The 25,757-nt window shown below is 35.6% G+C and overlaps 3 protein-coding genes across 3 annotated transcripts; 2 read left to right on the forward strand and 1 right to left on the reverse strand.

Annotated features, from left to right (window-relative positions):
* The first annotated feature begins 8,069 nt into the window (after positions 1 to 8,069).
* Positions 8,070 to 10,047, forward strand: LOC108857362 (PHD finger protein ING1). Its single transcript, XM_018631341.2, has 7 exons — positions 8,070 to 8,216; positions 8,553 to 8,624; positions 8,822 to 8,997; positions 9,155 to 9,218; positions 9,343 to 9,427; positions 9,522 to 9,687; positions 9,769 to 10,047. Exons 1-7 carry the CDS (start codon positions 8,189 to 8,191, stop codon positions 9,877 to 9,879), a joined length of 702 nt encoding a protein of 233 aa, XP_018486843.1. The 5' UTR covers positions 8,070 to 8,188; the 3' UTR covers positions 9,880 to 10,047.
* Positions 10,048 to 12,139: 2,092 nt separating this feature from the next.
* On the forward strand, positions 12,140 to 13,625 carry LOC108857363 (PHD finger protein ING1-like). The gene is made up of 3 exons (XM_018631342.2): positions 12,140 to 12,890; positions 13,161 to 13,326; positions 13,407 to 13,625. Exons 1-3 carry the CDS (start codon positions 12,784 to 12,786, stop codon positions 13,515 to 13,517), a joined length of 384 nt encoding a protein of 127 aa, XP_018486844.1. The 5' UTR covers positions 12,140 to 12,783; the 3' UTR covers positions 13,518 to 13,625.
* Positions 13,626 to 23,086: 9,461 nt separating this feature from the next.
* LOC130494847 (chaperonin CPN60, mitochondrial-like) lies at positions 23,087 to 25,064 on the reverse strand. Its single transcript, XM_056985659.1, has 6 exons — positions 25,044 to 25,064; positions 23,855 to 23,954; positions 23,666 to 23,769; positions 23,480 to 23,585; positions 23,320 to 23,398; positions 23,087 to 23,231 (listed from the first exon to the last, which is right to left on the reverse strand). The coding sequence occupies exons 1-6, from the start codon at positions 25,062 to 25,064 to the stop codon at positions 23,117 to 23,119; spliced, it is 525 nt and encodes a 174-aa protein (XP_056841639.1). The 3' UTR covers positions 23,087 to 23,116.
* Between the last annotated feature and the right edge of the window lie 693 nt (positions 25,065 to 25,757).

Raw genomic sequence — 25,757 nt, forward strand, 5'->3', positions numbered from 1 at the left:
AGAATAGTTTTTGGTTTGATTAAATAAGATATATGGATGCAGTTACAAATTTGGTGGGTTTTAAAAGTTTCCTAAATCTATACTATTATTTGCGAAGTGATTTTTCGCAATCGAGCTCTCACGTTAAAAGTTAGACTGGTCAAAGTGGATGATACCCTTAATGAATTATATATATAATTAATTATATAATCAAAAACGAAATTTATTAATAATATTGTTTTTTTTTAAATTAGATAATTATTATATATTTTGTTGTTATCATAAAATATTTTTCAATTATAAAACTTAAAAATTAGATGTAAAACAACTTATAATAATTAAGTGGTTAAATTAATTATTGATATTTTATTAATATTATTAATTTTTTAAATAAGATAATTCTTATGTATTTTGTTGTTATCAAAAAATATTTTTCAGTTATAAAAATTAAATAAAGATATAAAAAAATTTATAATAAATAAGTGGTTAAAATCAATATTACTTTTAATGAATTTTATATATAATTAATTATAAAATTAAAACTGATTTTTCGCAATTGAGCTCTCACGTTAAAAGTAAAAGTGATCAAAGTCGATGATAAGTGATTTTTCGCAATCGAGCTCTCACGTTAAAAGTTAGACTGGTCAAAGTCGATGATACCCTTAATGAATTATATATATAATTAATTATATAATCAAAAACGAAATTTATTAATAATATTTTTTTTTTAAATAAGATAATTATTATATATTTTGTTGTTATCATAAAATATTTTTCAATTATAAAACTTAAAATTAGATGTAAAACAACTTATAATAATTAAGTGGTTAAATTAATTATTGATATTTTATTAATATTATTAATTTTTTAAATAAGATAATTCTTATGTATTTTGTTGTTATCAAAAAATATTTTTCAGTTATAAAAATTATATAAAGATATAAAAAAATTTATAATAAATAAGTGGTTAAAATCAATATTACTTTTAATGAATTTTATATATAATTAATTATAAAATTAAAACTGATTTTTCGCAATTGAGCTCTCACGTTAAAAGTAAAAGTGATCAAAGTCGATGATACTCTTAAAGAGTTTTATATATATATTAATTATATAATCAAAAAGATTTTATTAATAATATTATTTATTTTTAAAAAATAAGATATTTATTATATATCATGTTGTTATCTTGAAATATTTTTCAACTAAAAAGTTAAAAATTAGATATAAAAAATTTATAATAATTAAGTTGTTAAAATCAATATTGTTTTTTTAATATTATTAATTTATTTGATCAGATAATTCTTATGTATTTTTTGTTATCTTAAAACATTTTTTTAATTATAAAAGTCAAAATAAGATATAAAACAATTTATAATAATTAATGGTTAAATTTAATATTACCTTTAATGAATTTTATATATAATTAATTATATAACTAAAAACGATTTTTTATTAATAATATTAGATTTTTTAAATAAGATAATTCTTATATATTGTGTTGTTATCTTAAATTTTATTTTTTTTCAATTATAAAAGATATAAAATAACATATAAACTATTTATAATTAAATATTAACCAACTAAAACCATTTTGTATAAATATATTTCGTAGAATCACTCAGGAGCTCCCAGTTCCCATTCAACATATTTCTAACATATGAATGTTTTCTTTTAAAATATTAACACAATTATAAACATATATATCTTAATGAAATGTTTTTGTCATATATATAGCTTGATGTTTGATTTTTTTTTGAAAACATAAATAATAAATTACCATGCTGGTTTTTGAATTAATAAAAATATAAACTAATAAAATATTTGTAAGACGATCTAGTCCGCATACGGGCAAAACACCTAATTAAAAAAAATAAAGAGTTTCCTAAATTAGAGGTTTGTTTTTAAATAAGTTTTTAAACTATACGTTGAAAACAAAACATATATATTTGTTTGGCTAAATAAATGTTTTTGAATCATGTTTGATTTTATTTATGAAAAATCCCACATTTGATAAATATATGACTTTATAAACAATGCACGCTCCTGTTGCAATAACCCCAGTTCGATTAGCCTTTAAGGTTTTCTCATTTTTCTAATTTTTCTTTATAATTATATGATTATTTTTCTTATAGAATCCATTGATTATTGGGCTTATTTGCTTAATAATCAAAATCATAATGGAAATTAAGTGTATGACATTGATGTTGACATAATTAAAAAACTATCATTTGTGTCTCATATTATCCGGTTATACCCTCTCTATGTGCAAGTTGCCAGTACCAAAAGAAGAAAGAGATGACACGATGGTTTATGAAGTCAACCATTTTTTTCTTTTTTTTCTTTTTTTTTTGCTTAAACTCCTTTGTGTTATTGGAGATGATGTAGCAAAATAATATATGGTAAATTAAGCACATACATATGATGTCAACACAATGAAATGTGGGCAATATTTATTGTACACTATTCATACTTTACACAGTCAAATCGGAGTGTTCTATTCCATATAAACAAAATAGTATACAAGAGTGAGTTAGTGAAACCCACACCCAGATGATAACACTAAACCCTAACCTGGAAATGTCAACCCACATCCGAGATATAAACATAGTAGATATAGTATAGTACTTTTAGAGGTACGGAAAACTAAACTTTAGTTCTCGTTCAATAATTTAGAGGACTTTAGTAGCAAGGCTATATGGATGTTGTACTACTATATTATTGAATAGAATAAACTGACATTACGACATAGATGAGTTCATATCACTAATACAATTAATAGAGTAATGAGGGTGGGTTAGTAAAACCCCCACCCAGATGATAACACTAAACCCTAACTTGGAAATGTCAACCCAAATCCGAGATATAAATAGTTTTCCCCGTTTTCAAATAATGACATTCACCCGGTTCATAATATTATACTAAATGGTGCATATAGTATAGTACTTTTAAAGTGTACATGCTCGTTCAATAATTCAGGATGAGTTAGTAAAACTCAACTTAGATGATAAAACTATACCCTAATCCAGAAATGTCAACCCACATCCAAAATATAAACAATTTCCCTCTGCTGAGAAATATTGATAATAACCAGATTATTACATGTTTATGAAATAGTATAGAAATATGTCACGAATAGTATGGTACCCTTGCATAAATAACTACACTAAAGAATATATAGTATACTATTTCGTTGACTAAATATAGTATAGATGACGAGTTCATCTTCTTCAATTCTTCTTTTTTCAAACGTGCTGATACACCTCCACTTTGTTCACCGTCGTTATTCTTCACCACCATGTAAATATCATCTTTGTCTCCTTTCTTCTTTTCCGACACAGCGATTCTTCTACCGGTCCGTCGTCGTTATTTTTCACCATTGGAACACTAAAACCAAAACAAAAACAGAGTAAAAACAGAAACAGTAACAATAACAGAGTATAAAAACAGAAACATAAACACAATATAAAAATAAAAATAGAAACAGAGTATATGCAAAAACAAAAACAGAGTAAAAAGTATAATGTCACCTCATTCTCTACGGTGCCATCTTCTCCTCCAAATTTAATTTCGTAAGTCATGAATCTTTGTTTCTTTCTTGCTTTGAGATAAAGTGGTGTGTGTTTGTACGTACCAAGAAGAAACAAAGATTTGGTGAAAAGAGGAAGAAGAAGAAAAGAGATGTGTATCAATAATAGCCACAATTTATTATATTATTTATTTAATATTTATTTTAATATATATTTCTCAGCAGGTTACACAGGTCATAACTAAGGGGTAATATGGCTATTTTTTATATTGTGGAGCTGGTATATAGATGATCTAGGGGTTTTAGCTATAAGGTGAATTAACATTTGTTTGATGGTTGTACAGTCCAATTCCCCTTGATTATTATGCTTTTTCGTTGACTTTATGCTTAAATCCTACAGATTTGCACATAATACTGAGTTTCAACCTCTAGAACCCCAATTTTTTTTTTTTTTTTTAAATGATGCTTCTGATTTATTGTTCGATTATGAGAAACCCCCATGGTTAATATGTACAAATACAATACACACTCCTCATGATTTTATGTATACGTGACAGTCCAATTATTATGTAGTATTTGCCTCTGATGCAGTGCAATGGTTTCAGAGATTGTTTTCATAATCTGGGTTTCATAGTATTAGTTGATACACGAATACATAAATTGAATTGTTTTTCTATTGAGTGAAAGGTAACTAGGGAAAATTTATTTTAAACACTGAAAGTATTATTTTCTAGCACCTTAAACACTGATGTTTTTTGACTATCACTTTAAACATTTAAAGTGATATTTTTAACATAAAAACTTCCAACGACATTTTCTTTGTTCATATGTGACCGGTACTATTAATTTTAAAGGTAAAAAGTAATAAAAATAATAAAAATACAAATACTCGAATAAAAATGGAAAAAATGTAAGAAAATAAAAACAAAGTTCAAAAAAATAAAAGTTCAAAATTATTAAAATTAAAATTTCAAATATTAAATATAAAATAAAGTATTAAAAATTCAAAAAATTCAAAGATAAGATCTAAAATTAAAGTATCAAATTTAAAATTAAATAAAAGTTTTAAAAACTTTAAAAATTTTAAAAAACTCAAAAATAAGATCTTAAATTAAAAATTCAAACTTAAAAACTAAAATTGTAATTATTTAACCAAAAAAACTAATAAAGAAAAATTTGAATAAAATTGGAAAAAGTTGCAAAAAAATTCAAAACAAAGTTAAAAAAAATCTGAAAGTTCAAAAACATAAAAATTAAATATAAAATTTCAAATTTGAAGCAACGGAGCTTCATAGGAATAAGCTAGAAGCAAAGAGCATGAAGTGTATCTTCATAGGCTATTCTCAACACAGAAAGGATACAAGTGCTATCATCATGAAACAAATAGATTATTTGTCTCTAGGGATGTGAAGTTTATGGAAGAAAAAAGTTTTTTTTTTTTTTTTGTCATCGACTTTTACAGACTCATATAGACTCTATAAACCAAACTGGTGGCTCGCCATCCATGTGCACAACAAAAGACGCTTGATTCCTAGCTCCACGTGCTAGTCCATCGGCCTTCGTATTGTGTGTGCGTGATACATAGATGATTTCTGAGCTGTGAAAATTCCCCTGGAGGGTCTTGATATCTGCCAAATAAGATGCAAACGCAGGCCATTCCTCTGGTTCCGATACCATTTTCACCAATTGTGAACAGTCTGTTGCAAACGTAACCCGAAACTGACGTAAGTTCCGCATGCACTCCATTTCCCAAATCAATGCTTCTATCTCCGAGTGAAGAAGAGATAAAGAAGCTCGGACATTTCTTGCCCCCATTAAACCCGCATAGCCTTCAAGGGTGCTATACCATCCTTGCCCAGAGAAGACATCTTTATCCTTCCAAAACCCATCTATGAAGCACCAGCGCCCTGGGATAACCGGTAAAGTCGGGATTGGTCTATCTACCACAGTAATAGTTTGTTGTTGTGCATCTTCCCAGAGTTTTGCCTCTGTTACCGCTATTTTAAGTGTGTCCCTAGGATCAATATCCAGATTACTGAACACCTTATTATTTCGTCCTTTCCAAATGTACCATAATAGCCATACAAAATGATGATCCTCCATTGTTGGCAAAACTCTCCAAAACAAATGATCCATGTTCGTGTAAAGAGATTCAAAAGGGAAAATGTTTGGATTCGATGGAATCTGGGATAGGGCCCAGACTTGACGTGCTGGAGGGCATTCAAAAAACACATGGTTTATTGATTCCTCTAGAGCACCACATCGATCACAACCTAGGTCCCCTGATAAACCCCTAGCGTGTAAATTCTTTCTCACCGATATACATCCTGATACTAACTGCCATAAGAAATGTTTGAGTTTAGGTGGGCATCATATTTTCCAACAATGTGCCTTAAGAGCATCCACTGTGGGTGCCAAAATCTGTTGTGGTCTTTCAATAACAGGGTATGCCCGTTCCACTTGATAACCTGATTTTACCGAATACTTTCCATTCTGTGTGAAATGTCATCCTTCCCAGTCTAGTCTATGAATCCTGCTCAGTGGTATGCTTTCTATTATCTTTGCATCCTCAGGATCCACTACAGCCCGAATTGCCTGTGAGTTCCATATTCTCCTCTCGTGATCGATGAACTGATCAACCGTGAGGTCAGGGTGACTAGTAACTTGATTTTTATTTGCTGGTCTCGGGCGAGTGGTTGGGAGCCAAGGATCATTCCATACAGATATGGACGATCTTGTTCCCACCCTTTTAATTAGTCCTTTACTTACCAGAGATCTAGCTGAAGAAATACTCCGCCAACCATATGACGGAGAGTATGAGTGAATCGGATCCAGGGGTGATGCGTTCCTGAAGTATCGACCTTTGAAAACAGGAGAAAAAAGTGTGTTTGGCTTCTCAATCAGCCTCCATAACTGCTTAGCCAGCATTGCTGTGTTAAAATCAGTTATCTCCTTAAAACCCAACCCGCCTTCCTCCTTGGTAAGGCATACCTTATCCCACGATTGCCAATGCATTCCTTTGGTACTTCCGCCTGGGCTCCACCAAAATTTAGCTACCACACTCGTTAGTTTCTTTGTTGTCGTTTTCGGTAATCGATAACAAGACATCACATGATTAGGTAGAGCAGTTGCCACAGATTTAATAATTACTTCCTTTCCTCCTTTCGTAAAAAGCTTGAAGGTCCATCCATTAATTCTACTATTTAGACGATCATGTAGAAACCCAAAGACCTGGATTTTGGATCCGCCCAGGTTCTCTGGCAAACCCAGATAAGATCCCATACCTCCCAAATTTTGAATACCTAGTATATCCCGCATTTCCTGTCTTCGAGGCTCGTCAATCTTATGACCAAATTGAATCGATGATTTTTGAAAGTTTATAAGTTGTCCCGAAACTGCTTCATAATCCTTTAAAATCCTGAGAATTGTTTGACATTCATCTCTTTGTGCTTGACAGAAAAAGAGGCTGTCATCTGCAAATATCAGATGGGATATGGAAGGGCAAGTTCGTGGCACCTTCATTCCCGTAATTTCCTTATTTCGCTCCGCCTTTTTAATGTTTGCAATCAATGCTTCCGTACATATTATAAACAAGTACGGCGATAATGGGTCCCCTTGTCGTAATCCTCTCTGAGGTAAAATTTGACCTCGTGGTTGACCATTTAATAAAACCCGATATTGAACCGACGAAATACACTCCATTTAATAAAAGTTTCTATGCTGAGAAGAATTGAGATGAGCTCAAAGATATATCTCAAGCATCATATAAGATCAACAAACTATTTTGGAGAATCTTAGAATCAATTTATCAAATAAGAAGAAGGTGACCAGAGAAGCTACACCTACTATAAAATCTGAACAAGATCATGAAAAAATCACTCATCCTAATCCTGAAGCGGGCAATGAACAACAACAACAACAACAACAACAACAACAATTTCAGAGACTCATGATCAGGAGAGTGCATTGCTTCAATTTGAAATTTTAATTTACATTTTTGAACTTTTAGATTTTTTAACTTTGTTTTGATTTTTTGCAATTTTTCTGATTTGTTCGAATTTTTATGTATTTTTGTATTTTATTATTTTTCGGTTAAACATTTATAATTTTAGTTCTTAAGTTTAAATTTTTAATTTTTTAGATCTTATTTTTTAATTTTTAGAACTTTTAAAGTTTTTAAAATTTTATTTTAGTTTTTTTAATTTGATATTTTAATTTTAGATCTTATTTTGGAATTTTTAGAATTTTTATATTTTATTTTATAATTTTGAAATTTTAGTTTTTACATTTTTGAACTTTTGGATATTTTTTGAACTTATTTTTGAATTTTTGAGTTTTTGCAATTTTTTCCAATTTTTATGTATTTTATTACTTTTTATTAATTTTTTATTATTTTTATTAATTTTTTTACATGTAAAATGAACATCTAAAAATATCACTTTCAAAGTTTAAACTGTTAGTAAAAAAAATTTCAATTTTTAAAATATTAAAAAAATGATACTCCCAATATTTAAAATGCGATTTTCTCAAAACTTTTATAAAATAATTAATTGGACCAATATCGATTGGTCACCGAATCCACGAAAATCTGGGATTGAGAAGGATATTAAAAAAAAAAGTGTTGCGAATAATAATTATCTTCTCCAAACGTATGCATCTTGCGAAACCCTAAATACCCAAATGTCATTCGCCGACGAATTTGAATCTAGTAAGCAAATCAATCCTATCTTCCTTCTCGATTCCTTTCATTATTCAATTAGTTTTGGTGAAATTGATTCTCCTTGTTACACTAGCAATGCGATTTTCGATTAATTTTTGGGAGGATTGGAATGATTGATTTCTTGTTCATGAGTTGGTCGAAAGTGATGATAAGCTAAAATTGGCGTTAACGTCGGTTAATCTAACGATGTGTAGATTGAATTTAACTAAAATTTAAATTTTGAAGAATCATTCAGTTATGTTGTAGATGTTACATGCTTTTGACGCAATTAAAGTTGTTGATATTAACAAAGCAAATGTTTCTTGTTGATACCTCTCTATGTAGATCTCGTTTCGTTGGCCCATGTTTTGCAGAAGAAATATGCACTCCTCCGTGATTTGGATAAAAGTTTGCAAGGTAACATAGCCAACCCAATCATTTCATTTTTCGTATTTTTTTTTATAAGATTTGAAAATGATGCTCTGCATAGCTTGTTGTCTTTTGATGTGCTATGTTTAGAGATGAGTCTTTTGCTGTGTTTTAGTACAAAGCTAAACATATATGTCATGTTTGTTTTATCGGTTTTGTGGGCTGACTTCTTTAATCTTTTGTAGAAAATCAAAGACAGAACGAACAACGGTGTGAAAAGGAGATAGAGGATATAAGAAGAGGAAGAACCGGAAATGTCACACCCAATACACACTTCTCAGAGGAAGCAATTGATGAACAGAAGCACAGCGTCAGGATTGCTGATGAGAAAGTCGCTTTGGCTATGCAAGCTTATGATCTGGTAACATGCTTCTCTAGTAGTCTCTCTCATCCATTGTCTTCTTAAGAGGAGACTTCACTGTTATGGTGTCAGTCTGAGCTCTGATTTTGTGTAGCTTAGGTTTGCAGTTAGATTATTCCTTTAAAGTCTTTATTTTTCAGATGATGTATTACTTCAGGTGGATATGCATGTTCAGCAACTTGACCAGTACATGAAAAAATCCAATGAGGAGATGCGCCGAGGTCTTTTTTTTTTCTTTTTTTTTTGCGTTTGCTGTTTCTTCTTATGTTTTCATTTTTTTTTTAAGTTTGAACTTCTCTGTTATCTTATTTGGTAATTGACCTAAGACACTGTGGTTTCTATCAGAGAAAGAAAATGCCTCTGCTTCAAACCTCGAGAACAGCGCAGAAGCCGGTAAGGCAGGTGAAGGTAGAAGAGGAGGGCGAAAGAAGTAGGTTAATTTTATCTCATTCTATTACGTTGCCTAAACCTTAGCAGAATGAGCTTTAGGTCTAAATGAAACCATCTATGTAATGTTGTGGCAGGACAAGGCTAGCAACTGCAACGTCAACAGCAGCAGTAGCATCAGCATCAACTGGTATGACTTCAACTGGTATGGATTTGGATCTGCCTGTGGATCCAAACGAACCAACTTACTGCATCTGCAACCAAGTTAGCTACGGCGAGATGATTGCCTGCGATAACAATGAGGTAAAAAGTTTCTTTAAACTTATAATGCAATCTCATTTTCAAATTACGAGACAGACTGATGAATAAAAACTTTATTTACAGTGTAAGATTGAGTGGTTCCATTTTGGTTGCGTGGGGCTGAAAGATCAACCCAAAGGGAAATGGTACTGCCCGGATTGTGCTACAGTCAAGAAGAGCAGGAAAGGCCGATGATTCTGAATCTAGAAAGCTCGTGTGTTTCGTTTAAAACGGTCTAGTAGTTGTATATCTACTTCCATGTAAACCACTGACCATTGAATAATGACCACGGGTTGCTCATGCTCTATATATAAGACCTTCCATTCCCAATAAACAGATAAATAGAGTACTAGTTAAGACCAACTACGTTTTTGGTTTTCTCGTTTTAGTTTATGTTTAATACTCTTGTTTTTGTTTTTACACATACCTCACGGAAATGAACTTAAAGATTTTCTTTATCTTTTTGGGATGACTGGTGGTTCCTTTCAAGGTTTCACGAGAACTTTTTATGAAGCGAATGGTTGCTAGAAAAAACTATGAAAAAGTTAGGAGCATAGTGAAAAAATGTTATGTTTATTGTTGTGTTGGCATTTTGGAATAGAAACTGCTATTGTTTTTGATAAGAGTGGTGCTGAGGTGGCAGTAAATAAATATCAAGGAGAAGATACTCTGTCTGGCTCAGAGTCTTTGCAGTTGCATAATGAATCAACTATAAAACAATGAATTCGTCGTTGAGAGGGAGATAGCTTTGGATTTAGAATTGAGTCGCGAGACTTGAGTGAGAGCAGCTGGGTTAGGCCAGTGTTCTTGAGGAGATCGTGCTCGGGTTAAGCCGACGCATCTCAACGTTCGTGATCCAAAGTGTAATACGTTCCTTTTCATTTGATAGATTGATTCTTGTTGATTTGTGATTGAGTTTGTGAGTGTTAAAAGAGAGAATTGATATCCAAACCCTATCAGTTTTATTCGTAATTGCTTCACATTTGTTTACAACAAAGGTTATATAAGCAAATTAACGAAACCAGGAAACTCTAACCGCCGTTCTTCTTTCTCTCTTCTTATTGGGATTTTCACGACGTCGGAGTCTAAGGATCAAGTGTGGTAGAGAACGAAAACTCTAACGGCCAACAAATCGCCCTTCGTCTTTCTCTCTTCGTATTGGGATTTTCACGACTTCGGAGTCGATCAAGTGAGATGTATGCATCCACACATTTGATCCCCTCTCTTATTGCCATTGATCTTCTATTTTTCTTATATATGACATAAGTTTTTATTAAGAGCATACTGTACAAGCTTTGATCAAATAAGTATTATTATACCGAAACTTGGTTTTCTAGAGCTATCTTATTAAAAATAAGTGAATTAAAAAGTCCAACAAAACAATATTTTGATTTTAAGCATTTTCTTTGTATCAAGATGAGATTAATTGAGTTCTTATAATACAATATTATTAAATTATGGTGTTTAAATTTTAATGTTATATATTATCTAACTCTATAGCACTGATGTGTATATGTTGTATTCCACTTTATTATCATACAATGTTCTACTGTTTTGGCATGTAATATATTTTATCATCAGTTTTAATTTTTTTTTTAGTATTTAGTACACACATTTTTTCTATTTACAGTAACGAAATTAAAAATCCTCAAGAAATGGAAATAATGAACATAAACTTTAAATTTTGCCTATTTTCTTATAATTTCTTCATTAGGTATATTACACATTCAACATTTTATCATTTCTCTTCATGTTTTTCAAAACAATAAACTTTCAGGACATATATTTTATTGGTTTTTTTAATTTCAAACTTAAGATCTATATTAGATAATTTTTTGTTATTAGTTTTAAAATTTTGAAGTATAATCCAAAAACTTAAACAAAAATATCGGAAAAGTTTCGGTATAGCTGACACATTTACATATCTCCTTATATCTATACTGATATCTAAATAACACAAGCTCAAATTTTCACCGCAAATATAACAATATTGTTATATAAACAAAATTTTATTAATATAGATGAAAAACTCTCGTAGATGTACATGTTAAAGTCTAGTTTTATATTTATATAAGGTATTTTAGTTTTTGATTTTTGTTATAAAATTAGTTTAATGATTATCGAAATTAAATATATAAAACAAAAAAGTTAAAGATATTTATGGATTTATATTAACATTATTAATTAATTTAATAGATTTAGTTTTACATTAATTTAGATTAATTTAAATCCAACTAAAATAGTTTAAACTGATAATTTTATGAAAATCGTTTCAATTTCAACCGACTTGCAGTTGAGACGGGCTTTTTAGAACCATGCATCAATCAGAAATTAAACCCGGGTCTGTAATAGACACCTAAACCAGATTTCACTTTGTGATTCTCACCAAACTTTTTCACCAAATAAGACTGAAAAAATTGGAAACAAAAACATCAATATTCAATAGATTCGACAACTACAACAGGTTCAACTGTTAACACATTAAAAAAGGGAAAAAAAACTCTGAAGTATCTTTCTTTGACAGTACACCATCTTATCTCTCATAAACTTTGGATGTGTAACAATATGGTGAGATCACCGCATCGTTAAAGGCCCAGTGTTAGCAGGTTTCTGGAAAACTCTGACCACAGGCATCCCATCTCCATCCTCTGTGTTTTTAACCCTCCAGTTCCTATCCTTTTTCCTCTGCGGCTTCTTGTGCTGTTTATGTGAAGCCGTTTCCTTCTTCACGCTCACTTTCTTAGTAGACGCAAGCCCGTTCGCCAGATCAAACGAGCTCAGATCATCTAGCACGTCATCAATACCAGAAACTTGCTCGCTTTCTTCCTCATCATCCTCACCTTCTTCAGAATCTGAACCTGTTTCTGGACTAGTGTCCTCTTCGGTCATCCCAGGCGGCATTGCAAAACGCGGCAGCTTGCCTCCGATGTAATCCTTCAGAATCTGCCTCGCTGCTTTGGTTTCATCAGGTAGTCCACTAGAGGCAACATAGCCACGTGAAGCGCAGTAAGCTCTCAGAAGCTCAGCAGCAAGAGGAGGACGGGACTGACGCTCATAGGTTTTCGGAAGGGTGATGTTGTAGACGCTTTGGATGATGACATGGCGAGGGACCTTGTCGGTAACCACCTGAATAGCTTCGTGGTGCTCTGTCATCCTGTCGATAGGAAGCACACCGCAAGTGATCATTTCGTATCCACACATTTATGGTTGTGTTGGCATTTTGGAATGGAAACTGCCACCATATGTTTCACTATACAAAATATTGTCTCACTATATGGTCTTGTTTTCTTCGTAATTGCTTCACATTTGTTTACAACAAAGGTTATATAAGAAAATTAACTTTTATTCATTCACTTGGGGTTCCATTAAAGGAAAAAGATACAATAAATAAAAATGAGTCTGATTCTGTATTTTGGGTTAAACCTTAGCACAAGGAGCTTAGATCTAATGAAACCATCCATTATATGTTGTGGCAGGACAAGGCTAGCAACTGCAGCGTCAACAGCAGCTGTAGCATCAGCATCAATTGGTATGACTTCAACTGGTATGGATTTGGATCTGCATGTGGATCCAAAAGAACCAACTTACTGCATCTGCAACCAAGTTAGCTACGGCGAGATGATTGCCTGCGATAACAATGAGGTAAAAAGTTTCTTTAAACTTATAATGCATCTCATTTTCAAATTGTGAGACAGACTGATGAATAAAAACTTCATTTACAGTGTACGATTGAGTGGTTCCATTTTGGTTGCGTGGGGCTGAAAGATCAACCCAAGGGAAAATGGTACTGTCCGGATTGTGCTACAGTCAAGAAGAGCAGGAAAGGCCGATGATTTTGAATCTTAAAGAGCTCTTGTTTCGTTAAACCGGTCTACTAATTGTATATCTACTTCCATGTAAGCTATTGACATCGAATAATGACACTATGGATTTTACTAGTCTTTTTGAAGTACATGAAATGCTCTATCTATATAGAAGACCTTCACTTGCCAACAAACACACAAGATAAGATATACAGTACTACTAGATAAGTCCAACGAAGTTTTTTTGTTTTCTCGTTTTAGTTTATGTTCAATGCTCTGTTTTTTTTCACATATTACGGAGAGATCACTGCCATTCCTGGTGAGATACAACAACCCAACTTGTTTCTCTAGGAAGAATCCAGCGTTAAATGGAGCGAGTGGTGCTGCAGCTCATATTGCTCCATAACTCTGCAACAACAGCAAAAGGCTTGAAGCTCATAATGCTCCATAACTCTCATGATGGACACGTTCATTGTTCATACATCGTCATTATGCATCATCATCAGTACATAAAGGAGGAGGGGGGTCAACTGGAATATATACTCTTGTAGAATAATGACATGTTTCATATTATTACGACCTTTTTGATTGTGGAATTGCATTTGTCTTCCAATTATGGTACACTTTTTGAGAATGATCATTGCAGTGCGAGAGTTGCATGTGAAATGTTATCATGCATGGAAACTACGGCTTGTTTGTCCCTTGATTTTTATTTCATCACAACATGTGTACTATGCATGAACGCACAATAATCTAGGGATCACATTTTCTTTGAGTGTTCTTACTCCTCACAGATATGGGAACACCTCATAAAAGGGATTCTGAGAAACTCACATTCCAATGTCTGGTCTGCTATCGTGCATTTGATTATAGATGTGACCATGGAGAAAAAGAGGCTATTTTATATCAGATATGCTTTTCAGGCAGTGCGCTGTGGCGGGAGAGGAACAAGGTTAAGCATGGAGATAAACTGTTGCCAATGATAATGTTGAAGAAGCTTCTTGATAAAGGGGTCCGTAATAAACTCAGCCTATTGAGATCAAAATGAGTTAAGAGAATGGATAGTGCATTGCAATTTTGGTTTGAAACAAGAGTGTGAATATTCTTTTTTTATATAATAAAGGAGTATAAGAAGAAGTAAGTAGTTGAGTCTGTTTAAAACAACGGATGCACTTGGATGTAAAACGGATATTTTGATGAATAAAATTTAACATTCATTCAAAAAAAGTTATTTGAGTTTTGAGTAGGAAGTTGACAAAAAAAAAGAGCTTTGAGATGGAGAGCTAATATCATCCACTAATTTAGAAACCAAGAGTCCATTCACTCAATCAATGCAAACAAATGATGCCTCAAAAAACTTTGATGCTAATCTTATCATAACATTTGCCAAATGTGCTATTTATTGTTATTGAGCAACAACGCCAAAAGACTCATACAAGAATCGTCACTCTTCTCTCACATTAACGTTAAGATTGGTGCAAAAAAAACACAAAAAGAGTTTAGTGATGTAATTAATAATCCATGCCTTCCCATTCTTTCACCCATGCCTGCTCCAGCTCCAGCAGCCTCACTTTCGTCTTTGGAAAGCTCCACCACTACTGCTTCAGTTGTTGTCAGCAAAGATGACACACTGTAAACAACGAAAACAAACATGTACAGTTTCAGCTTTTGCCTGACATATATCCAAAAGAGAATGGGCATTGGCAGGCTCTTGATTACCTTGCAGCGTCAACCAAAGGTCCTGATCACTTTCAGAAGATCTATGATACCAGCTTTCACCATATCTATGTATTCACCTATTTTTTCCAGAATTAGCTAGAGACTTAAAAAAAAAGGTAAATAGACTGAAAGTGAAGCGATAAAGATAGATAGCTCACCTTTAACAGCATCATAACCAAGGTATGTGTTATCTTGCTCCAAGGGTTTGCCAACCATAACTGCACCTTTTACTCAAGCATTTAAAGCAATTGTGTGGGCAGGTGTTTGGTTAACCAAAACCCGTTAAACTTGTTATTAGGACTCTGTTTATTTTACAAAATCCCTTTCTTATTAAAAGGGAAGCATTTTGAAATAGTAACCTTTCTTTAGTAATTTATTTACAAGTTTGTCATTTTGGCTGACGTGGCAGCACCACAGCCTTTCTCAGGTTCCAATTTTAACAGCCCTGCACTTGCTAGAAAAATTACAAAATATGCCATCGATATTCATATGATATAGTTTGTTTAATAAAAAGACTGCATATATTATTTTCAATCTTACATATAAGAAACTGAATTTTGTTATAACAAAGAATAACTTCTCGTGGCCAAAAAAAAAATAACTTCTCAGAAAGATAGGTTCTTTACCGAGATTAAGTCGCCGATGTTGTCGGGTATCTCGCCAGAGGTCGAGTTTGACACAAGTTTAGAGCTTTAAGGTTGGAGACTTGGAGAGTTGAGTACTCGAAGTGGGATTGATCCTTTTCAGATTATCTGATAAATCGATGAATGAGAGATTCGAGTGGAACGTTTCAAGGATAATTCCGGAGTGATACGAGTGGGAGATGGTGAGGGGGACGATGTTGTGCATGTCTCCGAAGATGACGAAGAGACCAGAGGTGTAGACGGGTTTGGAGGAGACTTTGAGGTGAGGTTAATGAGACAAGTGAGGTAAGAGACGGTGAAGAAGGAATGGAGTGAGTCAGGGAGGCGAGGTGGTGGGGAGAGATAAGGGTGGTTGAGGAAAAAGAGGGAGACGAGAGATGGGGAGAGAGCTCTGAGTGATGTGGTGGGGAGAGATAAGGGTGGTTGGCATTTATCACATGAAGAGGAGTAAACCTCGCAGTCAGCGATAATGGTGGGCCAGAAATAGCCCTGTCTTTTGATTCGGATAGCTAGAGCTCTGCTCCCAGAATAGTTTCCACAGGAGCCGTCGTGCATTTCTTTCATAAGATTGATAGCATCGAGGCCATGGACGCATTTTAGGTAAGGTCCGGAAATGCTTCGTTTATGGAGAGCTGACTCGATTATGCAGTATCTTGCGCTTAATGCTTTGAGTTTTCGGGCCTCCCACTTATTGGGGGGGGGATCTTACCCTCCAAGATGTACTGCATGATTGGTATTCTCCAATCCTCTCTCCCAATGATTTTGTCATGAAGAGATGAGGGCGGTTCTCGTTCAGGTCCCTGAGTGTCTTGACCTGATGTCATATTGCCCCCGGAGATATTGGTCGGATTAGGCTCAAAGGAGTCTGAATTCCGAGGAATATCTCCAGTTCTGGTGTTGTTCTCCGGAGTCTAGGTCGTTTCTTCGGATGCGCTTTCAAAAGCAGAGCGACTCCTGGTCCTAGCTGCGCAGACAGGTGAATCCGAGGTCTGGATCTTGCCCCCGGAGGTATGCTTTTTAAAGTTACGAATTCTGGTTTTCGGGAACCAGTACGTTGTGAGAACTTGGGTCGCTACCGTCTGGGGGTAGCTACCTTCCGTTTGCTCTTTCGGCTTGCTATCGATCTCAGCTTTGGTAGCTATGTCGATACTTGGTTTTTCGATTCCCTCTACGGGTATGATCTGTTTTACGAGGGGGTCTGATGTTGACGCTAGAGCAGCCAACACGTCTGCTGAGGAGTTCTCTCCTCGTGGGATCCTTGTTAGTTCAAATCTGTTGAACTGCTTAGTGAGGTTCCAGACAACTTCGAGGTATGCCCCCATTCTTTCGTCCCTTGTTTCATACTCGCCGTGGAACTGGCTAGCTACTAGCTGTGAATCACTATAAGCGTTCAGCTCTCGAATTCCGAGGCTTAGGGCGAGTTTTAATCCTGCAATTAATGCTTCGTATTCAGCCTCGTTATTAGAAGCGCTGAATCCAAGGCTGTAGGATTGTTCGATGGTTTCTCCAGCTGAGGAGGTCAGCCTTAGACTGATGCCGGAACCTTGTCTTGACGAGGCTCCGTCAACGTACAGACTCCACTTCGGAGCTTTCGTTTACAAGTCTAGTTGTTCGGAAGCTAGCTCGATTATGAAATCGGCAAGGACCTGAGCTTTTGCTGCTGCTCGAGGTCTATACTCGATATCATATTCACTGAGCACTATTTCCCATTTAGCTAATCGTCCTGATTGGCTAGGGCTGTGCAAAATTGTTCGCAATGGTTTGGAGTCATTACGACGATTGAGTGCGATTGGAAATAAGGTCGCAATTTTCTGGCAGCTGTTACGACAGCTAGAGCTAGTTTTTCCATAGTAGGGTATCTAGTTCCGGCGTCTATCAGACTCTTGCTGGTATAATAGACAGGTCTTTTCTCGTTTTGCTCTTCTCGTACCAGCACACCACTAACTGCAGCGGTTGACACAGCAAGGTACATATAAAGTGGTTCTCCCATTACTGGTTTGGCCAAGATGGGAGGTTCGGAGAGGTAAGCTTTCAATTGCTTGAAGGCTTCCTCGCACTTCTCGTCCCATAAGAACTTCTTATTATTTTTTAGAAGTTTGTAGAATAGGAGGCACTTATCGGTGGACCTGGATATGAATCGATTTAATGCTGCGATTCGTCCAGTCAATCTCTGTACCTCTCTGGTTGTCTTAGGTGACGGCCTTTCCAGAAAGGTAGCTATCTGTTTCGGGTTGGCTTCGATGCTTCTTTCGGTTACGAGGTAGCCGAGAAACTCACATGAAGGTACCCCGAAGGTGCACTTGGCAGGGTTGAGCTTCATATCGTATTTGTTGAGGATATCGAAGCGTTCCCTTAGGTGGGAAATGTGATTTTCTCCAACTGAGGATTTGACTAGCATATCGTCAATATAGACCTCCATGGTTTTCCCGAGCTGGCCAGCGAACATTTCATTCACTAGCATTTGATAGGTAGCTCTTGCGTTCTTTAAACCGAATGGCATGACCTTATAGCAATAGGTCCCTCGTTCAGTTATGAATGCGGTTTTCTCTTGATCGTCGGGATCCATCATGATTTGATTGTACCTTGAAAATGCATCCATGAAGGACATGAGCTGGTGGCCAGCAGTGGCCTCGACCAAACGATCGATGTGAGGTAACGGGAAGCTGTCTTTGGGAAAAGCTTTATTTAGGTCGGTGAAATCTACGCAGATTCTCCATTTCCCGTTCTTCTTTTTTACTACTACTGGATTAGCTAGCCAGTCGGGGTAATGTACCTCTCGAATGGACCCAGCTTTCGTAAGTCGGTCGACCTCGTCGTTAACAGCTTGTGCCTTTTCTAGGCCTAGCTTGCGACGCTTTTGTTTGATCGGTTTGAAAGTGGGGTCTACATTAAGCTTGTAAGTAGTGACGTCGGCGTTTATACCCTTCATGTCACTAGTGGTCCATGCAAAGGTTCCGACGTTGTTTTTTAGAAAGTCAATTAGCTCCTTCTAAGTCTCGAGAGGTAGCTCAGATCCGATACTCACTTGTTTTTCAGGATTTGAGTCGTCGATACTAACTTGCTCGGTGAGGATTTTAGGGGGACCTCGAATATTGTGTTGCATCTCACGACCCTCATGGATCTGTAATTGCTATTGGGGAGATTCTTTAAGAATTTCGAATCCTCCCAGGTAACAGATCCTAGAGATCTTTTGGTTACCATGCACGGTAGCTATCCCTTCAGGTGTCGGGAACTTCACACATTGGTGGTAAGTTGAAGCTACTACTTTCATCTTATCGATCCAAGGTCTTCCTAGGATCGCATGGAACGGGGAGGGTCTGTCGATGACTACGAAGTTCGTCATTTTCATGATTCCGCCAGCTATAATTGGGAGTTTGATAGTTCCCAATGAGGTAGCTGTTTCTCCGGAAAAGCCTATGAGACTAGCCTTCTGGTCGACGATTTCGTACTCGTCTATTTCCATCCCCTTCAGGGCGCTGTAGAAAATGAGGTCGACGGAGCTCCCAGTGTCTACCATGAGCTTGGGTACTTCGTACCCTACGATGTTCAGGATGACGATCAGGGCATCGTCGTGAGGTCTGTCAAGGTTTGACGTCTCACTTTCCCAAAAGGAAATCTTAGTGTTAGAATCGGGGTTAGAAGGCTTAGTTTGAGTGTTAGACACAGCCTTCCGTACATGAGTTTTAATAGAATTAACAGAGTCTCGACACATATCAGATCCTCCGAGGATGTAGTCTACCCTCGAACCGGGGCTCGACTGAGGTAACGGTTTGCTCAGGAGGGCCTCTATTTGTAGGCTTTTTCCTTGGGGGAGCATCCCAAGGATCATGTCGACCCTTTTCTTAGGAGCTGGGGGTGGTGAATCGGTCTCTTTTTCAGGAGACCTTTCTCGTTTCGGTGAGGTGTCTCTGGGACCTCTTTTCTGGTAGGGTTGTGGTTTTTTTAGGTCCACGTCCTTTATTTCTCCGGCTGTGAATTTAGCTGCCAGTTGTCGTTGGAGGTCCCAACATTCCTCAGTTGAGTGCCCTTTCCGATCGTGATAAGAGCAGTGTTTGTTTTCATCATATCCTTTTGACCAGGGGGTTTTGTTTGCTGCGACAACATGTTTTTCTTCCTTATCTTCCTTGATTGCATAGGAATGTTCTCCCTGGGTCTGATTGTTTCGAGAGTTCCCCTTTTTATGAGGTTCTTTTGCTTCTGAGGCTTCACCTTTCGGGTGATTCTGGGGTTTCTTGTGGAGTTTATCCAGTACAGCTGTTTCCTCTTCCAAGGTGACGTATCTAGATGCTTTATGAAGAGCATCGTTGATAGTTGGGGGAGGATTGAGCGTTAGCTCCGACCAAAGTTCTGATTTATACCAGAGACCTCTTCTGAGAGCCTCGATGGCGACCTGGTCGTTGGGGTTTGAGAGCTTAGTTCTCACTGCTCTGAATTTTTCGATGTAGGCTCGTAGTGAATCTCCCACTCCCTGTCTGATTTTCCAGAGGTCAGCCTCGGATGCTTGCTTCAGGATATGAGTCGAGTATTGCTTCATGAAAGCGTTGCTTAACTGGTCAAAGCTATCTATCGAATTTGGTTCGAGACCAAAGAACCATTCGAGGGCTGTTCCGACTAGATTTTCGGCGAATGTCCTGCAGTAACCTGCTTCGCATTCTTCTTTCGTAAAGTGAGCTTTCACGATAGCTAACCGGAAGGCTCTCAGGTAAGCCTTTGGGTCTGAGGTTCCGTCGTATTCGGAGATCCTAATTTTTTGGGTGTCTCTTATGTAAGAGTTGGCAATTCTGTCAGTGAATGGAGTTCCACAGGTCTCTTCGATCAAGCTCTCGATTTCGAGAGCTGAGCTCGTTGCCTTGTGGACTTGAGCACCCAATTTTTGGAGAGCTGCGTGAGTCCGCTCCATATATCTGCGAATAGCCTCAGGTCCCTCTAGAGGAAGGACAGTCGGGTCATCGTTAGGTACCTGACGAACAGGTCCCTGATGGAAACATGTTCGATCATTTTCCCAAGTGCTCGGTGGGCTGATTTGCTCATTGGCTCTTGGGTTATTTGACGAGTTAGGTTAATGGGGCGAGCTGTAGGATCAGCATCCATTCTTTGATGTTCGCCCGGATTCGTGTTTAGGTTACTGGCCCGAAACACCGGAGCTGATGTTCTGCCCCCGGACGGGTCGGATACTCCTTCTCCTGACCTAAGAATAGGTGGTGGAGGAGGTAAGCGAGCGCTCTGACCAGTAACCTGATCGGACATAGAGCTGGTTGATGCTAGGTTGCTTCCCATAGCACTGGTGATGGGTGGACTAAACGCAGAAGCTGTTCTAGCATGAGGCGTTTGGAAAACAGGTCCCTGTTCTCCCGAACCAGTGTTATCAAGGGAAAAGTCTAGACGTCCTCGAGGGAACGAGGGGTCAGTTATTCGACCTCGGAAGGTAACTCCCGAGCCCTGGCGCTGCGGCGGTTGGGTTGTTGCGATTAGAGATATAGTGATCTCTTCGAATCGTTGCTGCCGAGCGGCTAGCTGTTGCATGGTACGCTCGCTTTCCTGAGCTTTGTCTACCAACTGCATCATTATGCGACGGATCTCAGAGAGCTGAGCCTCCGTCAGGTTCGGAGCAGGTTGATGCTGAGGGGTATTAAGGGCTGGGAGCCCTGGATCGATCCCACTGGAGGTTCTCGTGTTGGCTGCTCCAGCACTGTTCATCGAGATACTGTTCATCGAGATACTGTTCATCGAGATACTGTTCTTCTAGTACTGTTCATCCGAGTACTGTTCATCCGAGTACTGTTCATCGGGATACTATTTATCGGGATACTGTTCATCGAGATACTGTTCATCGAGATACTGTTCATCGCGATACTGTTCTTCCAGTACTGTTCATCCGAGTACTGTTCATCCGAGTACTGTTCATCCGAGTACTGTTCATCGGGATACTGTTCATCGGGATACTGTTCATCGTGACACTGTTCGTCGTGACACTATTCAGTGGTTAGATGGATTTGTTGTCTGATCGACTGGATTCATCCTTAAGTTGGAGTAAGGGATTCCATTGTTTCTTCCCCATAGTCGGCGCCAATTGTGAGGGACTAAACTCACCTTCTGATTTTAGGTCAGGTTAAGATCAAAATGGGAAGATAACGTGGGCTGAATCCCGTAAGAACTTTGTAGAATGAATGAATGATTTATTGATATTTTTGTAAGAATTGTTTACAAGAGATGTTTATAACGTTTACAAGGAAAGTAATGAATTTGAGAGCTATTGCTTATGAATAGTAAGAATGCGTATCCTTTGATCATTGTTTGATGTCTTCTTTAAATAGCCTCAGGTCCCCTTTGGTCACTACCAACAGGTTCCCGAGATCTCCTCCGTGATTTGAGAGATTTGTAACAGCTCTCCTTTAACCGGGTCCTGCGCCTATTTATTTGTCCACGAGCTGCCTCTTCTCCTCGACCTCTCTAATGAACATCTTCAGCTCACAGCCTCCGGCTCTGTCTTAGCTGCTTCTGAGGATTTAATCCATGATGGGCCTATCGCGGTCCGTTATCATTTCTTGTTGTTTATTACTAGCTAGAGGATCATATTTGGGCCCAATAGACCCCACAAAATGAAGCCATACAAATGTTTCGTGAGCTTCCCCACAAAACCGGCTAAGCTCTCTATAGGAGTTGCCATTTTGAAGGTTAGTTTCTTTTAAGAATGTTTCAGCTGTAACCATAGCTGTATGGTTTGTGGACATTAGCTTGTCGTTTGATTAGTTTACTGACTTCACCTATCATGCTTCATTTCTTCCATTACATTATGTGCAGCTACTATTTTGTTTTGCAGATATTGTTCCCCTTTGTTTGTGTAGGAACTAATGTTTTTTCACATTGTTATACACTTATACTAATCAATGCAGTGCAAGATTCACATGTAAAATTTACTATCGTGCTTGGAACTACGGCTTGTTTAGCTCTTGATTTGTGTTTTAGCTCATTTGTTTCACAAAGTTAATTGAGGTAGAGAATATGGGGAGCTAATATCATTCACAAATTTAGAAACATTCACTCAATCAATGCAAACAAAGGATGTGGAGCTAATATCATTCACAAATGATGCCTCCAAAAACTTTGATGCTAATGGTATCATAACATTTGACAGACATGTGTGATATTTATTGTTATTGAGCAACAAAGGCAAAAGACTCGTACAAGAATCCGTCTCTCTTCTCTCACGTTAACGTGATGTTCAGTGCAAAAAAAAAGAAAAAGACAGAGAGTTTAGTGATGTAATTAATAATCCATGCCTCCCATACCACCCATGCCTGCTCCAGCTCCTGCTGCCTCGCTTTCGTCTTTGGGAAGCTCCACCACTACTGCTTCAGTTGTTGTTAACAGAGATGACACACTGTAAACAACAAAAACAAACAAGTATGTTTTCAGTTTTCCTCGAGATATATTCAAACAAGAATGGGTATTGGCAGACTCTTGATTACCTCGCAGCGTCAACCAAAGCGGTCCTGATCACTTTCAGAGGATCTATGATACCAGCTTTCACCATATCCACATATTCCCCTATTTTTTTCTCTCCAGAATTAGCTAGAGAATAAAATATTAAATAGACTGAAACTGAAGTGATAAAGATGGTTAGCTCACCTTTAGCAGCGTCATAACCAAGGTCTGTGTTATCTTGCTCCAAGAGTTTGCCAACAATAACAGCACCTTCCACTCCAGCATTTGAAGCAATTGTGTGCACAGGTGTCTGGTAAACCAAAACCCGTTCAAACTTGTTATCAAGAATCATCAGGTCAAAGATGTTATTCGCTTTAAACCTATATCAACCTTCAAAGCGTTCTGAATGATCTGCACACCAATCTTCTGGTCGAAGTTGGCTGTTGGAAGTTTCTCCAACTCCCTCGCTGCATATAGAAGAGCCACACCTCCTTCTGCAAGTGTTTTGACCTGTAAGAACGTCTGGCAAACTTTGTAGCTTTCACGTGAAAAAAGTGTTCCTCATTCGAAGAGACATACCTGGCAAAATACCCTCTTCAACAGCTGCTTTAGTGGCATTCAAAGCATCTGTCACTCTGTCTTTCTTCTCACCAACCTCAGCTTCACTTGCACCTCCAATCTATACCCAAAAATCCCCCAGAGTTCATAACAATACACAAACCATACATCTATGTAAAGGAGTATTTAATATTATTTTTTTATTTTCTCATTGTAAATAAAAAGGATATTTAAAAAATAGAATATTTTCCCTTTTTAAAAAATATTATAGCAAAATAAAATTTTATAAACTTATTTAATAAAACATTAGATTAGTACATAAGAAAATGTATAATGTTATCATTTACTTTATTGGCATTATTCGACTTTCAATTTTTCTTATTTTTCATTCAATTTCTTATTTTGGGTTGGGTTCAATTCAAAATTTTAGGTATGATTTTTTTCCTAATCCAAATAGAAATTTGATAACAATTCATCTATGTACCATTATTATAAAATACAAATTTTAACTTGAACTTATGTATGAAAATTATTTTTTAGTTATAAAATAAATCTCATACAACATATGGAAATCAATTATAAAACTATAATAAAATGATTATTATTTTATTTTTTTATTAAATTAAAATATCAAACAAAACCTTTACAACGCAACGGGCTCATATCTAGTAATATATATTTTGTGGACCAACATATTTTCTATGGATTTTGAGAAGTATTTTGGTGATGATACGTATCATGTGATACTTTTTTTTAATATATAAGGGATATTTTTCCATTTTAACAATTAGATAGATTTTAAGAGATTTTTCAAAATGTCTAAAACGTATTTCACATCGTAAAAAACTGCATATGTTAATAAAAAGTTATCTTTTCTTTTATTTTATATATGTTTAAATATATATATATATATATAATATTATAAATTATTTAAAATTATTCATATGTTCCAATTTGCTGGGTAATTATTTTTATAATATATATAATTAAATATGTGATCTTTAGTTAGATTTATGGTTTATAATTTTTTTTGGTGTAGATTATTTTGATCTGGGCTTGTTTCATTTATTCGTAAATTTAGAATAACTTACCTAAACTAGTAAAAGATATATATCATAATTGGCATTTATGTACTTATAATTAAAATATAATCTAAAATTATAAATAAATATAAAATTTTAATAGTATCTGTAAATGAATATAAACGCACGCAATTTATATCGTGATACATGTATTTAAAAAATAATAAATGAAATAAATTTTATATAAAGATATAAATTATAAAATATAGTATTTTTATCAACAGTATATTTATTTTTGTAAAATGAGCTTTCGCTAGATATCATGTGAATTATAGGTTTCCTCTTTATATTCATCTGAGGCCCAATAACCTATAAAATTTCATTGCATCTTGGCAGCTTCAGTTCGTAGCAATGTTTTGAAAATCGATGATCGAGACACTAAACCGTACGATTTATCGGATCGACTGCGGATGAACCATCGGTTAATAAATGAATTTTTTTTTGTCAACGAATTAGTTTTATTATATAATAATATGTTAGCTATGAAAGTAAATATACTATTATTTTATGTTTAAAGGTATTTAGAAAATGTTTGACTATACTTTTTATATTTTATTTTCATTTGATATACAAAATATCAAAAAAAGTTTAAACTATTTAAAACTAGTATAAAGTTATTATATCTAAAAATAAAAAATAAAATTCATAAATATTTATGTCTAATGTGAATAATAAATTTAAATTCAAATCGAAAATAAACCAAAAGTAAAACATCATTGTGTAAATTGTTAATAACAAAAATAAACTAACACCGATGACAAAAATAATAAACTAACACTAAATCATATCAACTAATTTTGGTTCTCTCTACCATAGTTCACTTCATTTTCTTTTGGTGGCAT

This window comes from Raphanus sativus, chromosome 5 (assembly GCF_000801105.2).
Source record: "Raphanus sativus cultivar WK10039 chromosome 5, ASM80110v3, whole genome shotgun sequence".
Taxonomy (NCBI): Eukaryota; Viridiplantae; Streptophyta; class Magnoliopsida; order Brassicales; family Brassicaceae; genus Raphanus; species Raphanus sativus.

Excerpts from the sequence above, each read along its gene's own strand:
- LOC108857363 (XM_018631342.2), top strand. The coding sequence starts at position 12,784 with ATGGCGAGGGACCTTGTCGGTAACCACCTGAATAGCTTCGTGGTGCTC. Across the intron at positions 12,891-13,160 it reads TTCGTATCCACACATTTATG|GACAAGGCTAGCAACTGCAG; the intron begins GTTGTGTTGGCA and ends ATGTTGTGGCAG. Across the intron at positions 13,327-13,406 it reads TTGCCTGCGATAACAATGAG|TGTACGATTGAGTGGTTCCA; the intron begins GTAAAAAGTTTC and ends CTTCATTTACAG.
- LOC130494847 (XM_056985659.1), bottom strand. The coding sequence starts at position 25,064 with ATGTATCACGATATAAATTGC. Across the intron at positions 23,770-23,854 it reads TGAAGAGGGTATTTTGCCAG|AAGGAGGTGTGGCTCTTCTA; the intron begins GTATGTCTCTTC and ends AAACACTTGCAG. Across the intron at positions 23,399-23,479 it reads TGGTTATGACGCTGCTAAAG|GGGAATATGTGGATATGGTG; the intron begins GTGAGCTAACCA and ends AGAAAAAAATAG.
- LOC108857362 (XM_018631341.2), top strand. The coding sequence starts at position 8,189 with ATGTCATTCGCCGACGAATTTGAATCTA. Across the intron at positions 8,625-8,821 it reads TTTGGATAAAAGTTTGCAAG|AAAATCAAAGACAGAACGAA; the intron begins GTAACATAGCCA and ends AATCTTTTGTAG. Across the intron at positions 9,428-9,521 it reads AGAAGAGGAGGGCGAAAGAA|GACAAGGCTAGCAACTGCAA; the intron begins GTAGGTTAATTT and ends ATGTTGTGGCAG.